The sequence below is a fragment of the Suricata suricatta genome, chromosome 11, assembly GCF_006229205.1.
Source record: "Suricata suricatta isolate VVHF042 chromosome 11, meerkat_22Aug2017_6uvM2_HiC, whole genome shotgun sequence".
NCBI classification, from domain to species: Eukaryota; Metazoa; Chordata; class Mammalia; order Carnivora; family Herpestidae; genus Suricata; species Suricata suricatta.
This window is the reverse complement of record NC_043710.1, coordinates 43707898-43724048: the sequence shown is the minus strand read 5'-3', so window position 1 is coordinate 43724048 and position 16151 is coordinate 43707898. Positions and strand designations below refer to the sequence as shown.

At 34.9% G+C, this 16151-nt stretch overlaps 1 protein-coding gene across 6 annotated transcripts in view; it reads left to right on the top strand.

Annotated features, from left to right (window-relative positions):
- Window positions 1-15698, top strand: part of FAR1 (fatty acyl-CoA reductase 1) — a 78152-nt gene extending 62454 nt beyond the window's left edge. For all 6 annotated transcript variants that reach the window (XM_029956646.1, XM_029956645.1, XM_029956648.1 and 3 more), the window contains 3 exons: window positions 4842-4971; window positions 10908-11035; window positions 12796-15698. In XM_029956646.1, coding sequence (XP_029812506.1) covers window positions 4842-4971; window positions 10908-11035; window positions 12796-12958 — 421 coding nt within the window. In that variant the 3' untranslated portion in view covers window positions 12959-15698. The remainder of the gene's footprint in view (window positions 1-4841; window positions 4972-10907; window positions 11036-12795) is intronic.
- Window positions 15699-16151: the final 453 nt, after the last annotated feature.

The following is a 16151-nucleotide window of genomic DNA, read 5'->3' as shown; positions in this document are numbered from 1 at the left end:
CCAAGTCGTTTCTGTTGCTGTTATTCACTTCTGCTGTTAAATTAGGCTCCCAGGTTGCAACTACGCAATGCTGCAGCCACAAACAATATGTAAATGAATAAGCATGACTATATTTCAGTAAAACTTTATTTATAAAAATAGGTGGTTTTGGCCCCTAAGCTCTGACCCTTGATCCAGAGGCCTCTTTTCACTTAGTATGGTCTCTGTCCCTTTAAGTGTAAACCAATATGATTCTTTTTCAAACTGTGCAGATTTCCTATATGTCTAATTTTAAAGCAGCCTACTCCATTAGATCAAAGCCATACCCACAGATCTCTTTGAGACATGCCTTTTTTTTTATCTTGGGTTCCTTATGAGGTTGCTATGGAACAACACTCTTAGATTCTGAGTTTTTATTTATCTGAAAGGTTCTGTGAGGTACTATTTTAGATCTTTCTTAGTTCTTAACAAAGAAATCTTATATCTGCTTTATGGATTTGATCAGTGGTCAGAAGCTTTTTTTTTTTGAGTGCAAGCAAGTAGGAGAGTGGCAGAGAACCCCAAGCAGGCTCTGTGCTGACAGTGCAGAGCCTGATGCCAGGCTCAAACTCAAGAACAGTGAAATTATGATGTGAGCCAAAATCAAGAGTCAGAGGCTTAACTGACCAAGCTACCTAGGCACCCCTCAGAAGCCATTTCCTAAATAATTCCTGGCTGACATTTTACATTCCTTCCCAGATTCTACTCAGTTCATTTTTTTAAACAATCATCTTTGTTCTTTTTGAGGAAATCTTCTTGGCCAGATCAAGTATAGTTTTTATTTTTCATGTTACCACAAGTGACACTTTTGTTCTAACTTCCAACAATATTTTCCTCACTTTCCTTTAAATCCTCACCTCACCAGCATCTTCCTTAAAGCTCTTTAAAGTTCCCACTAACATTTTTTCCTTGGTCTTCCAGGTTTCATTAGTGGCCTCCTCAAGAGCCTTCCAGATTCTGTTACTATTTGATCTTAAAGCCAATACTACCTGTTTTAGATGTTTATCATAGCAGCCCCTCAGCCCTAGTACTGATTGTATAGATAGTTCCCAGTACTGATATCTGTTCCATTACCTGGGCTGCGTGACAAATCACCTCAAACTTCAAATCTTTTTTTTCTTTCAGTTGAAGTATAATTGACATCAAACTTAGTGTCTTAAAGCAACCATCATTTTATTTATCTCATGATTTCTATGGGTCAGGAATTCTAGAAGGCTTTATGTAGCTGGTTCTAGCTCAGGGTCTTTGAAGAGATAGGAACTGGCTCAGGAACACTGTGGGACTAGGAAAGGAAAGGGAGGATACCGAACAGCTAGAGTCGCTGGGCATCTTTCTCACATCATGTAGTTTCAGAGCATTTCTGCGCAGTCTTTCCGTATGCACTAATTTGGGCTTCCTACAACATAGCATCTTGAGGGAATTGGACGGCATATATAACAACTGAAGTGTTCGAGCCTGAGTATTGCAGCGAACAAGGCAGAAAGCTCTCTCACTTTTTCTTACCCACCCTTGGAGGTTACCTAATGTCATTCCTCCCTCGTTCTGTTGGTTACACATTACCTTTACCTCTTGATGGAAAGATAGTCAAGGTGATATTGTAGGTGAGCATGTAGGATAGGAGGTAATATAATCACCGCTGGAAATTAAAGTCTGCTCCAAATAGGAAACATCAAGTAAAGAATCTTCTTAACTGAGGTTTGTCCTGTGCAAGACTAAGTATCAAAGCAGGAATGATCCTTGACCTCTAGGAGCTTATAGTCTAAAAGCAACAAGAGCCAGAAAGGTTTTTTATTTAGGCACTTTTATAAATGTTAAGTAAAAAGTCTTATAATTTATATTATTTAATTTGTTCAGATATTTACTGAGCAAGTTAGTGGGCTTTATATCTTATATTGGGGCTTTAATATTGTGCCTCTTTTATTACAGTAATTTTAATCAAGTCATTCGTGGTGTCTGCTTTACTTATTTACATTATTCTGCATGTCAGCTAGATAAAAATCTAACTTACTATGTATCTTAACATATTATAAAAAGTACAACTCAAACATGCGTATTAAGGCTTCCTGATTAATATTCATTGGGAAATAGGAGGCATGACATTATTATAAATAGAAGCAGTAAAAATTATTCACTCTGGTTCTTGAAATGTAGTAGACATTTCATCACTCTTAAAAATGACATTTAGGGGCGCCTGGGTGGCTCGGTCGGTTAGGCATCCAGCTTCGGCTCAGGTCAGATCTCACGGTTCGTGGGTTCGAGCCCCGCGTCGGGCTCTGTGCTGACAGCTAGCTCAGAGCCTGGAGCCTATTTCGAATTCTGTGTCTCCCTCTCTCTCTGACCCTCCCCTGCTCCAGCTGTCTCTCTCTTGTCTCTCAAAAAATAAAATAAAAAGCAATTTAAAAAAATGACATTTAAAAAATGGTTCCATAGCCATATATTTTGGTTATTTATCTTAATTCTCTCTAGTTTAACTTCATTGAATTTGATATTTTTCATCTTTGTGAATCTTTTTTTTAAAATTTTTTAAATTTATTTTTGAGAGAGAGACAGAGCATGAGTGGGGGAGGGGCAGAGAGAAGGGCAGACACAGAATCTGAAGCAGGCTCCAGGCTTTGAGCTGTCAGCACAGAGCCCAGCGTGGGCCCTCAATCAACAAACTATGAGATCATGACCTGAGCTGAAGTCAGATGCTTAACCAGCTGAGCCATCTAGTCACCCTACATCTTCGTGATTTGTAATACAGGGGAGTTTTGCCTCCATCAAGGAACATTTGAAAATATTTGGAGACATTTTTTGTTATTGCAGTTAGTGGAGCGATGCTCCTGGTATCTAATGGGTAGGGGCTAGGGATGCTGAATAGGGCAGCCCCCGCCCCCGCCCCCAAAGAATTATTTGGCCCAAAATGTCTGTAATGCTGAGTGAGGTTGAGAAATCCTAGACTTAGATTACCTTAAGATCTAGTCCTACTCTAAAGGATTGTGATTACTTTTTGCAGGTTGCTGTAATAAAGAATATATACTCAGAACATACATGGCTATGTAGTCCCAGGCATCTGTCTGCTCATAGGGCATTTTAACCAGAGTGACTATGCAAAGTTTTTAAAGTTTCTTTTTAGCCCTGTAGTATTCAATTCAGTAGTTTTATTGATTGATAAATATTCTGTGAACTTCACACACATAATGGTCTTTTAGATTTCCTTCTCTTCCCAATTTTTTGTCATAATTATTTTTTGAATGGCTGAATGGTTGCAGGTTAATTTGTTACTTGAGTGAAATTGAAGATAAGACTAGGTGAGAATTGTCAGTGAAAAAGAAATTAGGAAGAAAAACTTGTTACTAAGTTGTATGTCAGAAAATGATGTTAAGTAAATATGTGTATGTGTGTAATTCAAGTATACAACACTGGTTGTAATGGTAGATATTGATTTGATTACAGATCTGTTACATTTTTGTTTTGTTTTGTTTTTTAGGGGGAAAAAAGGTTTAATGTCTTTTCTAAACGCAGCATGGCTTGTTTTTTTCCTCCGCATGTGTTTTTTTTAATCTGTCTGAGCTATCACTGTCCAAATACAGCCTTCGATGCTCAGTAATTCTTTTTGTGTTTGATGGAGGTTTTATTTTGGAATTATTGTCTTGCATGAACCAGTTTTTCTTTGCATCATCCATGTTGTCTCATTTACTCTGAGTATACCGGATTCAGGGTTTCTTTCTAAACGAATTGAATGTGTATCACATTCAATGTTACTGTTACTGTTTGCTAATGTTACTGTTTTGTCTTTCCCCCCATTTCTGATGTTCTCATATTCTCCCATGTTTTCCATTTCTAAAACCCCTAATTTTGGGACTTTCTAAACTATGTAAATGCTAATCCTTATGGTGGGAATATAAACAAAACTATTTTTCCACAAATTAGTTTTCTGTTTCTTAAAGGTCAGGAATTTTTAGTGTGTGTTTTGTTTCAAAAAGTTCTTCCTTCGCTTTTCCTACTTACCATAGGTAATTATTACTGTATAGATGTTCCTGCTCTGGTTAGTGTTGTGATATCAATGACTTACATAAGTGAATCATGATATATCAAATGACAGATTTAGAGAGAGATTAATGCCCCTCATCCTTTTTACAAAGGAATAAGCAAAAAATATCAAACAGAAATATTTCTATAAGGATGAATAATGGAGGTTTGGGAAGAAAAGTGAGTATCTTGAATATCTATTTCAGAAAGTTTTCAGTAGCAGTCATTGATTTCACAGCACATTCAGACAATCAAGAGTGATACGTGTCTGTGTTAAAGGGATATTATTTAAAAATCTATGTAGAGAGAGATGATTAAATGGCAAACGAATATTTCTGTATACTTTGCTTCCATGATGCTGAAGAGTTGAGATCACAGTATAACACCTTATGTTATAAATTCATAGGAAATCTTAGTAATTGGAGCTGAATAAAAATAAAATGTGATTTAAGGAACAAAGAACAAGTGAATACTAACTGAATCCATTTATTTGCTTAGGATTATAGAAGAAAATTTGACCTTAAAGTATTGCATTTCCTTCAAAAATTAATTTCATATATCAACAGAACTCTGTTTAGGCAGTATTAAATTCATTTGCTGCTGCCTAAATTTTTTTTTTTTGGATTTATAAAATGTTCTTCCAAGATGCAGAAATATTCTTACTCTCTGGTGATTTGGTACACTTACTGAATGAATTACAGAATTATAATTTTAGTGTTACTGTCTCAATGTAGAAACAGTACCTTGGGTGGTGGTGAGATTTTTCCTAATCTATGCAAATTATGAATCTGTCAATTTTTCTTATAATACAGGATGATGAAAACAATAACTCGTCTTCACAAAGCTATGGTGTTTCTTGAATATTTCACAAGTAATTCTTGGGTTTGGAATACTGACAATGTCAATATGTTGATGAATCAACTAAACCCTGAAGATAAAAAGGCCAGTATTTTCTGTTTTATATTAGAAAATGTATAGCATATTAATTGGACAACCATTAGCAACCTAAGAAATAATTGGATATTTTCCACAATCATTAATGCAAAAAGAAAGACATTTGACCTATTTGTGTTTTATTAAAGCTTTAATCATAATTATTGGTGGTAAAATAAAATTGCTCTATCTTAGAATTTATAATGTAAGTGTTTGAGAGTGGCAGAGGTGTTTTCAAAGGATGATTGAAATGTTGGTTCTTTTTTCTCTTTAGTGAGATTCAAAGAGAAATTGGACTTCTTTATGCATTTTTACTTCAGTTTATTTTCTTTGAATTTTGAGAAAAAAACCTTCCCTCTGAAATTGTTTTTCTCATATATTCTTTAATTTCTTATTCTACATTTTGCCCTCTCTTCACTTGAAACTTAAACTCTTTATGTGTGTTCTTTTTAAGGTTACTTTGGGTATTTTATCATATGTATCTAACAAAGTCTAAATTAAGCAATTTCTATAGCCTCTTTTTAATGATATGTAGGACCTTAAATAATGTTTAAACTGTGATTACCACCCCTACTAATTTATATGGTTATACATTACTTTGGTTCTCTATTTAAATCCTATAATTAGATATGATTTTGTTTAGTTGTATTTAGACTTAACTAAATATTTACCAGTGGCTTTGCTCTTAGGTCTTCTCTTTAGGACCATTTTCTTTCCGCTTTAAATCTATACAGAATCCCATACTATGATTTAATAGGTGGTCTGTTAGTAGTGAGGTCTCAGTTTGTGATTGCCTGGCCTCTCTTTATTTCACAGTTTCTGTAATATGATTTCATCACATGAAAGATAACTTTCTCTTTATATTCCTTTAATATTTCACTTTATGTTGTTGCTGTTGAAAAGTCAGTCTAGTCTGTTGCTGCAATATAGGTGCTGTCTTATTCCTGTCTGTTTTTCAGAGTGTTTCTTTGGTGTCCTGCAGTTTCACTGTGAATGTGTCTAGGTATAATTTTTAAAAATTTATCCTGTTTCACAAATGGGCTTCCTGGATCTGAAGTTTGAGGTCTGTTAGCAATTCAGGACAATACTTAACCATTGTTTCTTCAAATATGGCCTCTTTGGGGTCCCTGGGTGGCTCAGTCGGTTAAACATCCAACTCTTGATTTCCAGTTAGGTCATGATCTCCCAGTTTCTGAGTTCTAGCCCTGCATCAGGCTCTGCGCTGTCAGAGCAAAGTGTGCTTGGGTTTTCTCCCTCTCTCTCTATTCTTCCTCTGCTCACATGTGTGTAGCCTCTTTTCTCTCTCTCTCAAAAATGAGTTAAAAAAAAAATATATATATGGCCTCTTCACCATTTTCTTGTCTTCTTGTGAAATTTTAATATATTTTATATCACTTCTGCGGGTCTTTTAAGTTTCATCTCATATTTTCTCTGTTTCTGGCTTAGAAGCTAATGATTAATGAAAGTTTTGTGGCGATCTTTCAGCTGTGTCTGTGCCACACAGTTGAATTTGGGTGTTCAGTTATTTTCATGTTTACAAGTTCGATTTACTTTCCAAATCTTCCCTTTCTTTTCTTTTCTTTTCTTTTCTTTTCTTTTCTTTTCTTTTCTTTTCTTTTCTTTTCTTTTCTTTTCTTTTCTTTTCCTTCCTTCCTTCCTTTCTTTTTCTTTCAACTTTTACTTTAGTTAGAGTGACTGGGGGAGAGGGGCAGAGCATCTTTTTTTTTTTTTTTAATTTTTAAAAAATGTTTATTTTTGAGAGAGAGCACATGTAAGTGGGGAAGGGGTAGAGAGACTGGGACAGAAGATCTGAAGTGGGCTCCATGCTGGCAGCAAGAGCCTAACGTAGGGCTCAAATTTGTGAACCATGAGATCATGACCAGAGCTCAAGTCAGATGCTTTAATCAACTGAGCCACCCAGGCACCCCTCTTACAGACATTTCTTGAAACAGGGTAAACATAATTCTTTTAAATTCTATGTCTGATAATTCAGACTTCTAAAGGCTGTGCAGTGTTAATACCTGATCGTCTGTTGTTTATGCTGGGTCTCACTCATGGCACCTTGTTTTTTTCTTACTGTTTATTCATATTCCTTGAGGATTTCTGTGGGAATTTTTTGAAGCCTATGTTAAAATTGCACTTTTCCAATAAGGATTCGCCTTAGCTTCTGCCAGTAGCCCAGTGACTGATTTTTAGCATTAACTAGCCAGGTGACATTATCAGGCCAGGACCACTTTAAGATATCTGATTAAGTTTTTAGCAGAACTCAGGTGAATGTGGGCCTTAAGTAGTCTGATTCATGATTATAGTTTCTCAAAGGACATCTCTTTTTCATCTTCTTGGGGGCAGCTTCCTTCTCTTTCCATGTCTTTCCTTAAAAAATGTTAATGTTTTGGGGCGCCAGTTGGTTAAGTATCTCACTTAGGCTCAGGTTATGATTTCACAGCTCATGAGTTCGCCCCCCACCTCAGGCTCTGGGCTGACATCTCAGAGCCTGGAGCCTGCTTCGGATTCTGTGTCTCCATCTCTCTCTGTTCTCTCTCTCAAAAATAAACATTAAAAATTTTTAATGTTTTATTTAATTATCCAAAGTAATATCATAGAGTTTAAACAAAAATTTAAAAATCACATAAAATTTAAACACCTGTTTATACGATATTATACTTTCAACTTTTTTATACTGAGCTTTTGAAACCAAGTGTGCATTTTATGCTCCACAGCAAATCTCAGTTCAGACCAAAGTTCCCAGACATGCATGTGGCTTGTGGCTACCATATTAGATAGTGCAGATTTAGTACATTTTACTGGTTGTGCATGACAAAGGCATTAAGTGTGCAATTTTTTTGCCTCCTTCTGTGTGTGGTTGGTTTACTTCTTTTCACCCTTACTCTGAGGATACAGCTTTGGGAATTTTTATCTTTTTGTAGGACTATCCTGTAAGTCACCTTCATTTATGGGCCATAGGCTTTATAGCCAGTCTTCATCATTCAAAGCAGAAGGTCCAAGTTAGCATGGTTCTGCAGCTAATCTCAGGTTAAAAGATTTGTGGGTCCTACTGATTCCTTGCTTTGTCTGTTCCCATCTCCTATGTCCCCATCCCAGTGCACCACACACATTGCCCAGTGGATTATTAGAAAGTGACCATCCCAGTGAAGAAATAGAACATTTTTGTCCCCAGAAGATCCCTTCATGCCCCTTCCCAATAACTACCTCCCAAAAGTAACAACCATCGTGAATTCTAACATTAAATGGTATACCCATTTTTGACTATATACAAATGATATCATACAGTATGTTTTCATTCTTTCATTGATACATATTTGAGTTATTTCCAGTTTTTGGCTATTGGGAATAATTCTTCTTTGAACCATGTGCACACGTCTGTAAAGGATATATATCTAGAAATAGAATAGCTCACTCAAAGGGTATTTGTATATTCAATGTAGTTGATAATGCTAAAAAGTTTTCCAAAGTAGTTGTACTGATTTACATTTTGCGTGGCAGTGGACAAGAGTTCCGGTTAATCTGCATCCTCCCAACAGTTGGCCTTTTCATTTTAATTTTTAGTTTTAGACACTTTGGTGGGTATATGGTGGTATCTCAGTCTGATGTTAACATGCATTTCATATTACATAAAAGTTTGTGTAGAAATGGCAAAAATTGTCAATCCTATGGAAAATGGGTTAGAGATGAACAGTTTACAGAAAAATAAGTGCAAATGATTAACCATTTGAAAAGATTCTCAACCTCACTCATAAAAATGGAGATCCAAACTAAAACTGGACTGAGAGATTTACTACTTAACATTTGCAAAAATGCAAAACTTGACAATATACTCTTCTGGTAAGGCGTTGGCCAGTGGGGCTTCCTGTACATTGTTGGTAGAAAAGTATCTTTCTCTGTCCTTGTACTCTCAACTTTCTGTATCCTTATCTTTCAGACATTTCTCTTGTAAGCAGCATAGTGCTTTATTTTGTTTTATTTTTTTCAGTTTGACAATTTTGGACCTTTATTTGGAGGATTGAATCCATAATTTAATTTCTGATAATATTAGATTTAAATCTAACTCTGAGTGCTTTCTGTTTCTTACTTGTTTTAAGTTTTTTGTTTGTTTTCTTTGAGATTATTTTTTACAATTTTGTATTATCCCCATCTGTATGAGTCTCATAAAAATATTCTCTTTTTCAGTTGTATTACTAGGTTTCTCTAGAGATTATAGCATCCTTCCTTACTTTATCAAAGACTAATATAATATTGATACTTCTTTCCCTTTTTTTTTTTGGAGAATGCAAGGCCTAATACTTTTCTGCTATTGTTACATATTTTAATTCTGTATCTGTGTTATATGCCTCACAACCATTATTCTTCCTTCACTGCACAAAGTATTCACATAGATTTACCAGCATACGTGGCCTTTTGTGGCTCTTCATTTCTTCTTCCATCTCCAGACTTCAATCTGGAATCCAATTCATTCGACTTAAAGAATAACTTCTAGTGTGTTTCTTCCTCTAGTGTGAGTCATCTGCTGATATCACATTGTCTCAGTTTTTATTCTTCTGCAAACATCTTTATTTTTCAAAGATGTTATACTGTATAGAATTGGATGTTATCAGTTTTCTTTGAGCACAGAAGACATATTCTCATAGTCTTTTGTCTTCCATTGTTTCTTTTATTTTTTATTTATTTACTTAAAAAAAATTTTTTTTATGTCTTTATTTTTGAGAGATAGAGAGAGACAGCGCTAGCAGGGGAGGGTCAGAGAGAGAGGGAGACACAGAATCTGAAGCAGGCTCCAGGCTCTGAGCTAGCTGTCAGCACAGAGCCCAACGCAGGGCTTGAACCCACAAACCGTGAGATCATGACCTGAGCTGAAGCCGGCTGCTTAACCGACTGAGCCACCCAGGCACCCCCATTATTTCTTTTAAAAAGTCACGTGTCAGTTTAACAGTTGTTCCTTCAGAGGTAACCCATAACACCTTTTTCTGATGTCTTCAAAGTTTTCATCTTTGACTTTCAACAGTTTTACTCTTGATATACTCAGATATGTGCCTGTGTATGGTGTTTTGAATCGTGTGTCTGGTGTATGTGTCTTGAATCTGTGGCTTAATGTGTCCTCATTTTGGAAATAAAAATTTCCAGCTCTTGTCTTCTCAAATGGTGCTTCTGTTCCATTCTTTTTCACTCTTCCTATGGGAATCCATTTACACATATTCTCCTAATCTCTCCCATCTGAAATCAAGCTTCCATTTAGTACAGTGTTATTTTAATGGTTTATTTATGGTAGCTTTTTTTTGGTCAACAACTTGATACTTTCAGATAAGTGATGATAGTGAATAATGTATCCCTCTAAAAAATAATCTGATTGTGTATTGAGAAGCACTGAACAGTGCATAGTCCTCTTATTTTGTCACAAAATAACATTTTTGTAAAGCTTTATTTTCTAGATTCATCTATCCTTTTCACCAAATGGCCTCCTTACTGTTACCTAAACTCCTAAGCCAGCTTTCATAAAGTGTTTTTCCTCTTGACGTCATTACTGTTCTATAGGAGAAGTAATCCGTGTGGTTTGCAGGATGTTCTAGGAGAGCTACCGGAAATAAATATACTAATGTGTGTATACAGTGGTGAGGAACACATAGATTATTTGGACAAAGGAATTTTTTGTTTTAGTGTAAAAAGAAGGTTGCTTTTTCCTTTCACTTAATATATACTTCTCTTTAAATGTTGGCATGAGTTTTCAGATTATCTTTTGATATGTTTCTGCATTTAATGGGAGGTATAAAATAGGGATAAGAACTTCTTTGTGAATAGCAGTAAGATTTTTAAAGTTAATACTATAAACATTTTGTAATCTTGTCATGTGGAATTAGCCTTAAGTATGAATTTTTGACCAGTTCTGAAAAAGTTATTCAAGAGAGTAACCAATAGTTGTTTTGTTTCTATAGACCTTTAATATTGATGTACGGCAGCTACACTGGGCAGAATATATAGAAAACTACTGCATGGGAACGAAGAAATATGTACTGAATGAAGAAATGTCTGGTCTCCCTGCAGCTAGAAAACATCTGAACAAGTAAGTTTTTTACATGGGCTTGATTTCATCGTGTCTTCCTCATGAATTACACGTGTGTGTGTGTGTGTGTGTGTGTGTGTGAGCTGGTATATTGCTAGTGTAATATTGTATTTAGGAAAAATGCTTACCTTAGCACTGAAACTATGGTAGTATTTAGCCTTAGGTTGTTCAAACTTACTATCTTTATCAATTTATATTAGCACTAAGTTCAGGTGGAATTTAGTTTTGAAAATCACTATTATCTTCCTTTATATTGCTACTGAAGAAGTAAAGATATTAGGAGACAATAAAAATGTATTTTAAACTAGGGGTAGTTTATTTGAAGTTTGGTGTTTTTTTCTTCTGTTTTTTTTTCCCTTTGTCAAATACATATTTGGAAGAGGAAAAGTTCAGCATAGTATTTTTTCTTTGTTTCTAACACAAGAATCATAATTATTCCCTTAGTCTCATTATAAAAGTTATACATATTGATTGTTTAGAAAAACTCAGAAAACATAGGAAAAATCACCATTATCCCATAATTCAGAGATACACTTAATTTCAGTATTAAAATCTTTTATCTGGAGTGTTTGTATGATACAATCTTTATAACAGTTTTCAAGACTTTCACATTATTTTTCTTGGGCTTCCTACTTTATGAAGCTTTGCAGGGCAGCTAGTTGAATAGTTCAGGAAATGGAGCCTTAGGGAAGTTGTGTTTCCTAGGTCACATGCGTCAGGCAGCAGAGCAAACTAGAATACTGATATTTGGCTCCTAACTCAAACCTCTTTTTTTTTTTAAGTCTTTTATTTTTTTAATGTTTATTTATTTTTAGAGAGACAGAGAAAGAGAGACAGAGCATGAGTGGGGGAGGGTCAGAGGGAGAGGGAGACACAGAATCCAAAGCAGGCTCCAGGCTCTGAGCTGTCAGCACAGAGCCTAAAGCAGGGGCTCTGACCCACAGACTGTGAGATCATGACCTGAGTCAAAGTCTGACACTTAACCAACCGAGTCACCCAGATATCCCCATATAAGCTCTTTTGTCTATACCCCTCATTTGTATATTATAGTCCTATCTTGGACTGCCTATTGAAGTTTGTGGAATTTATGTAACATTGTTACGTACTTGAACATTTGTATTCCTTTCTAACACCATTGAAAATATAAAAAGTGTTTTGAAATATGAGCATAGTAACATTAATATTACTCTTTGAGACTGGGAGGGTCCTCCTATCTGGATTCATGCCATGTTTCATTCATGGATGAGGACTTGTCCAGTTGGCCTTTGATAATGTGACTGTCACTTGTAACTAAAGGAGTGAGTTCACTTGTCTGACAACTTGGAAGTACCTAAAAATGTTTTTAAATGTTTTATTTTATCTGGAGGATGATATATATAATGACCAAACCTTTTAAGATTAGATAGGAAGCTCCAGAAGGAGCATGTCTATTTTTACCTACTGTATACTTAGTACTGGTCATACAGAAAGATGCTTAGTAATACTTGTTGAATGAATAAATTTGTGTCCCAAATATACTGTTACAAAAAATCTTTGTATTATTCATGGTTAATAGAGGTAAGGTGTTGTTTGATGGATTGCAGGTTTGTTTGACTTTTTTTAACTTTCTAATTTTAACTTTCTAAGGGCTTAAATATGTTTCACGTTAGTAATGGATTTGAACTTTGATGAGATCAGAAACTGGGCATTGATTATTGGCCATCCAATAATATTTTATTCTAGAAAACACTGTCTGATAGGTCTCTTAATTTGCTTTCCAGGTTGAGGAACATACGGTATGGTTTCAATACTATCCTTGTGATCCTGATTTGGCGTATTTTTATTGCAAGATCACAAATGGCAAGAAACATCTGGTACTTTGTGGTTAGTCTGTGTTACAAGTTCCTGTCATACTTCCGAGCATCCAGCACTATGAGATACTGAAGATGAGAATTTAGCATTAGAACATCTATGTGTATGGGGGTCTAAATGCACAAAATGTAAAATGTACTTAAGTCATCTCACCTTTTGTTAAGACATTAAACCATCTTAGATCAGAGTATGGAGTACAGTATGGTACATTTTATGTAACATTTTAATGTTTATGCTTATAAAACTCTAGTGAACACACTGTGGTAATGCCAGCTCAAATCTACAATAGCCACCAAAACCATGACTTAACATTTTGATCCCTGGGGACAAGAGGTGGGGTGAGGGTAGGAATGGGGAAACAGGAACACTGACCAGTATAACTGTGCAATTCTGGAACATGTTAATTAAAATATGCCTTAAACATAATGAGTTTATAATTCTAATACATAGTGCAGTGGAAAGCATTTATTGGACAGAAATACATAGCTAAGTTGGTAGATATTTAATTCTTCAGTGTTTGGTTTTTTTCATCAGTTGAAGTGGGTTTTAGTTTTGTTAAAATTATAGCCAAACTATTTTTACATGTTTTGTAAGTTACTGAGTGGTCTTCATTGTGAAACACATGTTCTCAGTTTCCTTTCTCTGATTAGTGGTCTAATGCACATCATTTTTGTGTAAGCAATCAATTGCTTCCATAATCAGAAGGCTATATATTATTCTAAAGACCCTACTGGCTCTAAATGAGTTTGAGAATCCATTTCACCACATGCTATGTATTTATTGAGGGAAAATGACAACAAATTCAGTAAGACAATTAGTATCAAAAAGAAGACGAATACAGTTTTCTTGTCTACCATATGACCAAATAAAAATCAGTCCTGTGAAATTGTGTTCATAGTTTGAAGCTGGAGGGTTTCTTGAGACTGGCAGAGGGGGTTGCAGGCGGGGAGGGGTTCACCACGTTTGTGCTCTCTTCCCTGTGTACATTTTATTAATAGGACTTTTAAAAGGCTTACACAGTCTTTCCAGTGAAAACTGATAGTGCTTTATTATGGAAGAATATATTTGCAGGTAGTTCTAACATTAAGAAAATGTTCTCACATGTGTGTAAACACATTCTAACTTATGACCTTGAGAGCTGAATTCCTTCAAGAAAAATAAAATAATGTGTATAAAATTAAATAAAGGACTTTGCATACCACCTAAACTAACAAACTGTTGAATGAGTTTCAAGATACCATTTATTTTTTCTGCATGTAGTTTTAGCTTTAGAAAGAGATGCATTATAGAAACAATAGCAAGAAAATTAATGTGTATTTTAATGATACATTATTATTCCCTTTAAATCTTTAAACCTTAATAGTAGTAAACTGTCCTTACTCTTTTAACATACATTTGGTTTAACAAATTGATCAGCATAACATGTTCTAATTTAGCTGATCAAGTTGTACTATATTTAAATCATCAACAGTATATCTTGAATGTGTTTAATGAGGTCCGTTCACAATACAAAAAGTTACATAGAACTTTACATCTTACTTTTCTCTGTCAATTTAAATGTAAGAAGTTTATTTTGTTATTGTGAAAACCTAAATGTAAAGGAAACCACCTTCTTCCATGCAGGTGCGTAATCTTGAGAAGGAAAAATGCTTCCATGGTGAAGCCAGAGTTTCTGTAGTAAAACTTTTAAACATTATTTTAAAAGAAATATGTATATAAATATATAAATATATACATATATATATATTCTTTGAAATGATACTAAGTCTCTGGTCTAGGACCATGCCTTTCGTAAGGTGTGAGAGACCATGACAGTGTCTAAAAATGGAATAAATGATGATGCCTTTAATTTAAAGTGGCCCATAATTAACTCTAGATGCTCTATACATTGAGTACTCCATCTCTCCAAATTACATTTCCTAATGTGTTGAAAACATGCTAACATTTGTATGATGTTTGTACTCTGCCAGATATACTTAGAATCAGATGAAGTGTCTTTGTATCTTGCAGAAGAATCAGGTACAACTTTGACAGGCATGTGAAGTACAGAGGGGGGTATGTCTTCTGAACCATGTCATTGTTCTTGTAATCTAATATAGAGAAATGCTAGCAGGTGCTGTGACCACTGCATTAATTTTGTGTGTTTAGAATTCTGTTGTCAGAAGAAACTAATGAATGAATTAATATGTCATTGTAGGACTTAGTTCTAAAATTAGTATGAAGAATACATAGGTTGTTAATCCCCACCATCTAGACTTAAACTTAACTCAAAGGTTTTGGAAATCATTTTTGTTTGTGTCATTTGTTAGACAGGGGTTTAGTTCTGTTTGATTATATTTTCGCACAAACTCCATTTTTAACATGATAGCCTAATAAATTTGACATTTTATTTAATTTATTTGATACAGCTATGTTGTAAAGCATTTGGGTTTTTTTTCCCCGCTCGTCACTCCTGATTCTTATAATTCTGTGTGTTTGTCAATTATGACATCATCTGTGGCTATGTTTAAATTTGACTTGGCAACATTAATATGTTTTAAAATTCAACAAAGAAGCATGGCAGTATGTCAGTATGTTCTTTGACTTAAGAATGGTATAAACATGGTCTAAAAATGGTAATAAAGATTGGAAGCAGGGAGGAAAAGAATCTTCTCCCCTTTTTTTGTGTGTGTCTGTAGGAACTGGTTCAGGGTTTTTTGCTTTTTGATTTAAATGTAAATTGATAATCTTTTATAAGCGGTAAATAGAAGCATTATTGGGTGCCTTTGTTTGTAAACCAAAAAGTAATAAATGAATCCCTATATTTCCATTATAGTATTTATTGTATTTTTACGCTAATTATCCTGAAAATTACCTGTGAGATGACATGGTTAGAATTCCAGGAAGCAGGCCTCACGTATGCTACTTACCTTTTTTTAGGTGCACTTATTACCTCTTGTATCTTAATGTTATTTAATTCTGAGGTTTTTATAAGCATTTTAAGGAAAGCATATGGTCAGGATGAATACCTTTCATTAAAGTATTGTTTTTATGTATTGTCTGGAATGAGGTAGTTTTTACCAGGAGACTGTCAGCCTCTCATTGGGCTCCAGTCACTCTCTTCCACATTGAATGATACCATTTGAATTTATGGGTCCATTTGTAATAATTTATCAGTTGAGGGAGGATGAGGGATCACTCACTGGTAACAGAGACTAACTGTAAAAAAGAAGGTGTTGGGCTGGGTTCAGGTGAGTGTAAACGGCCTTCCAAGAGTGCTTTCCAG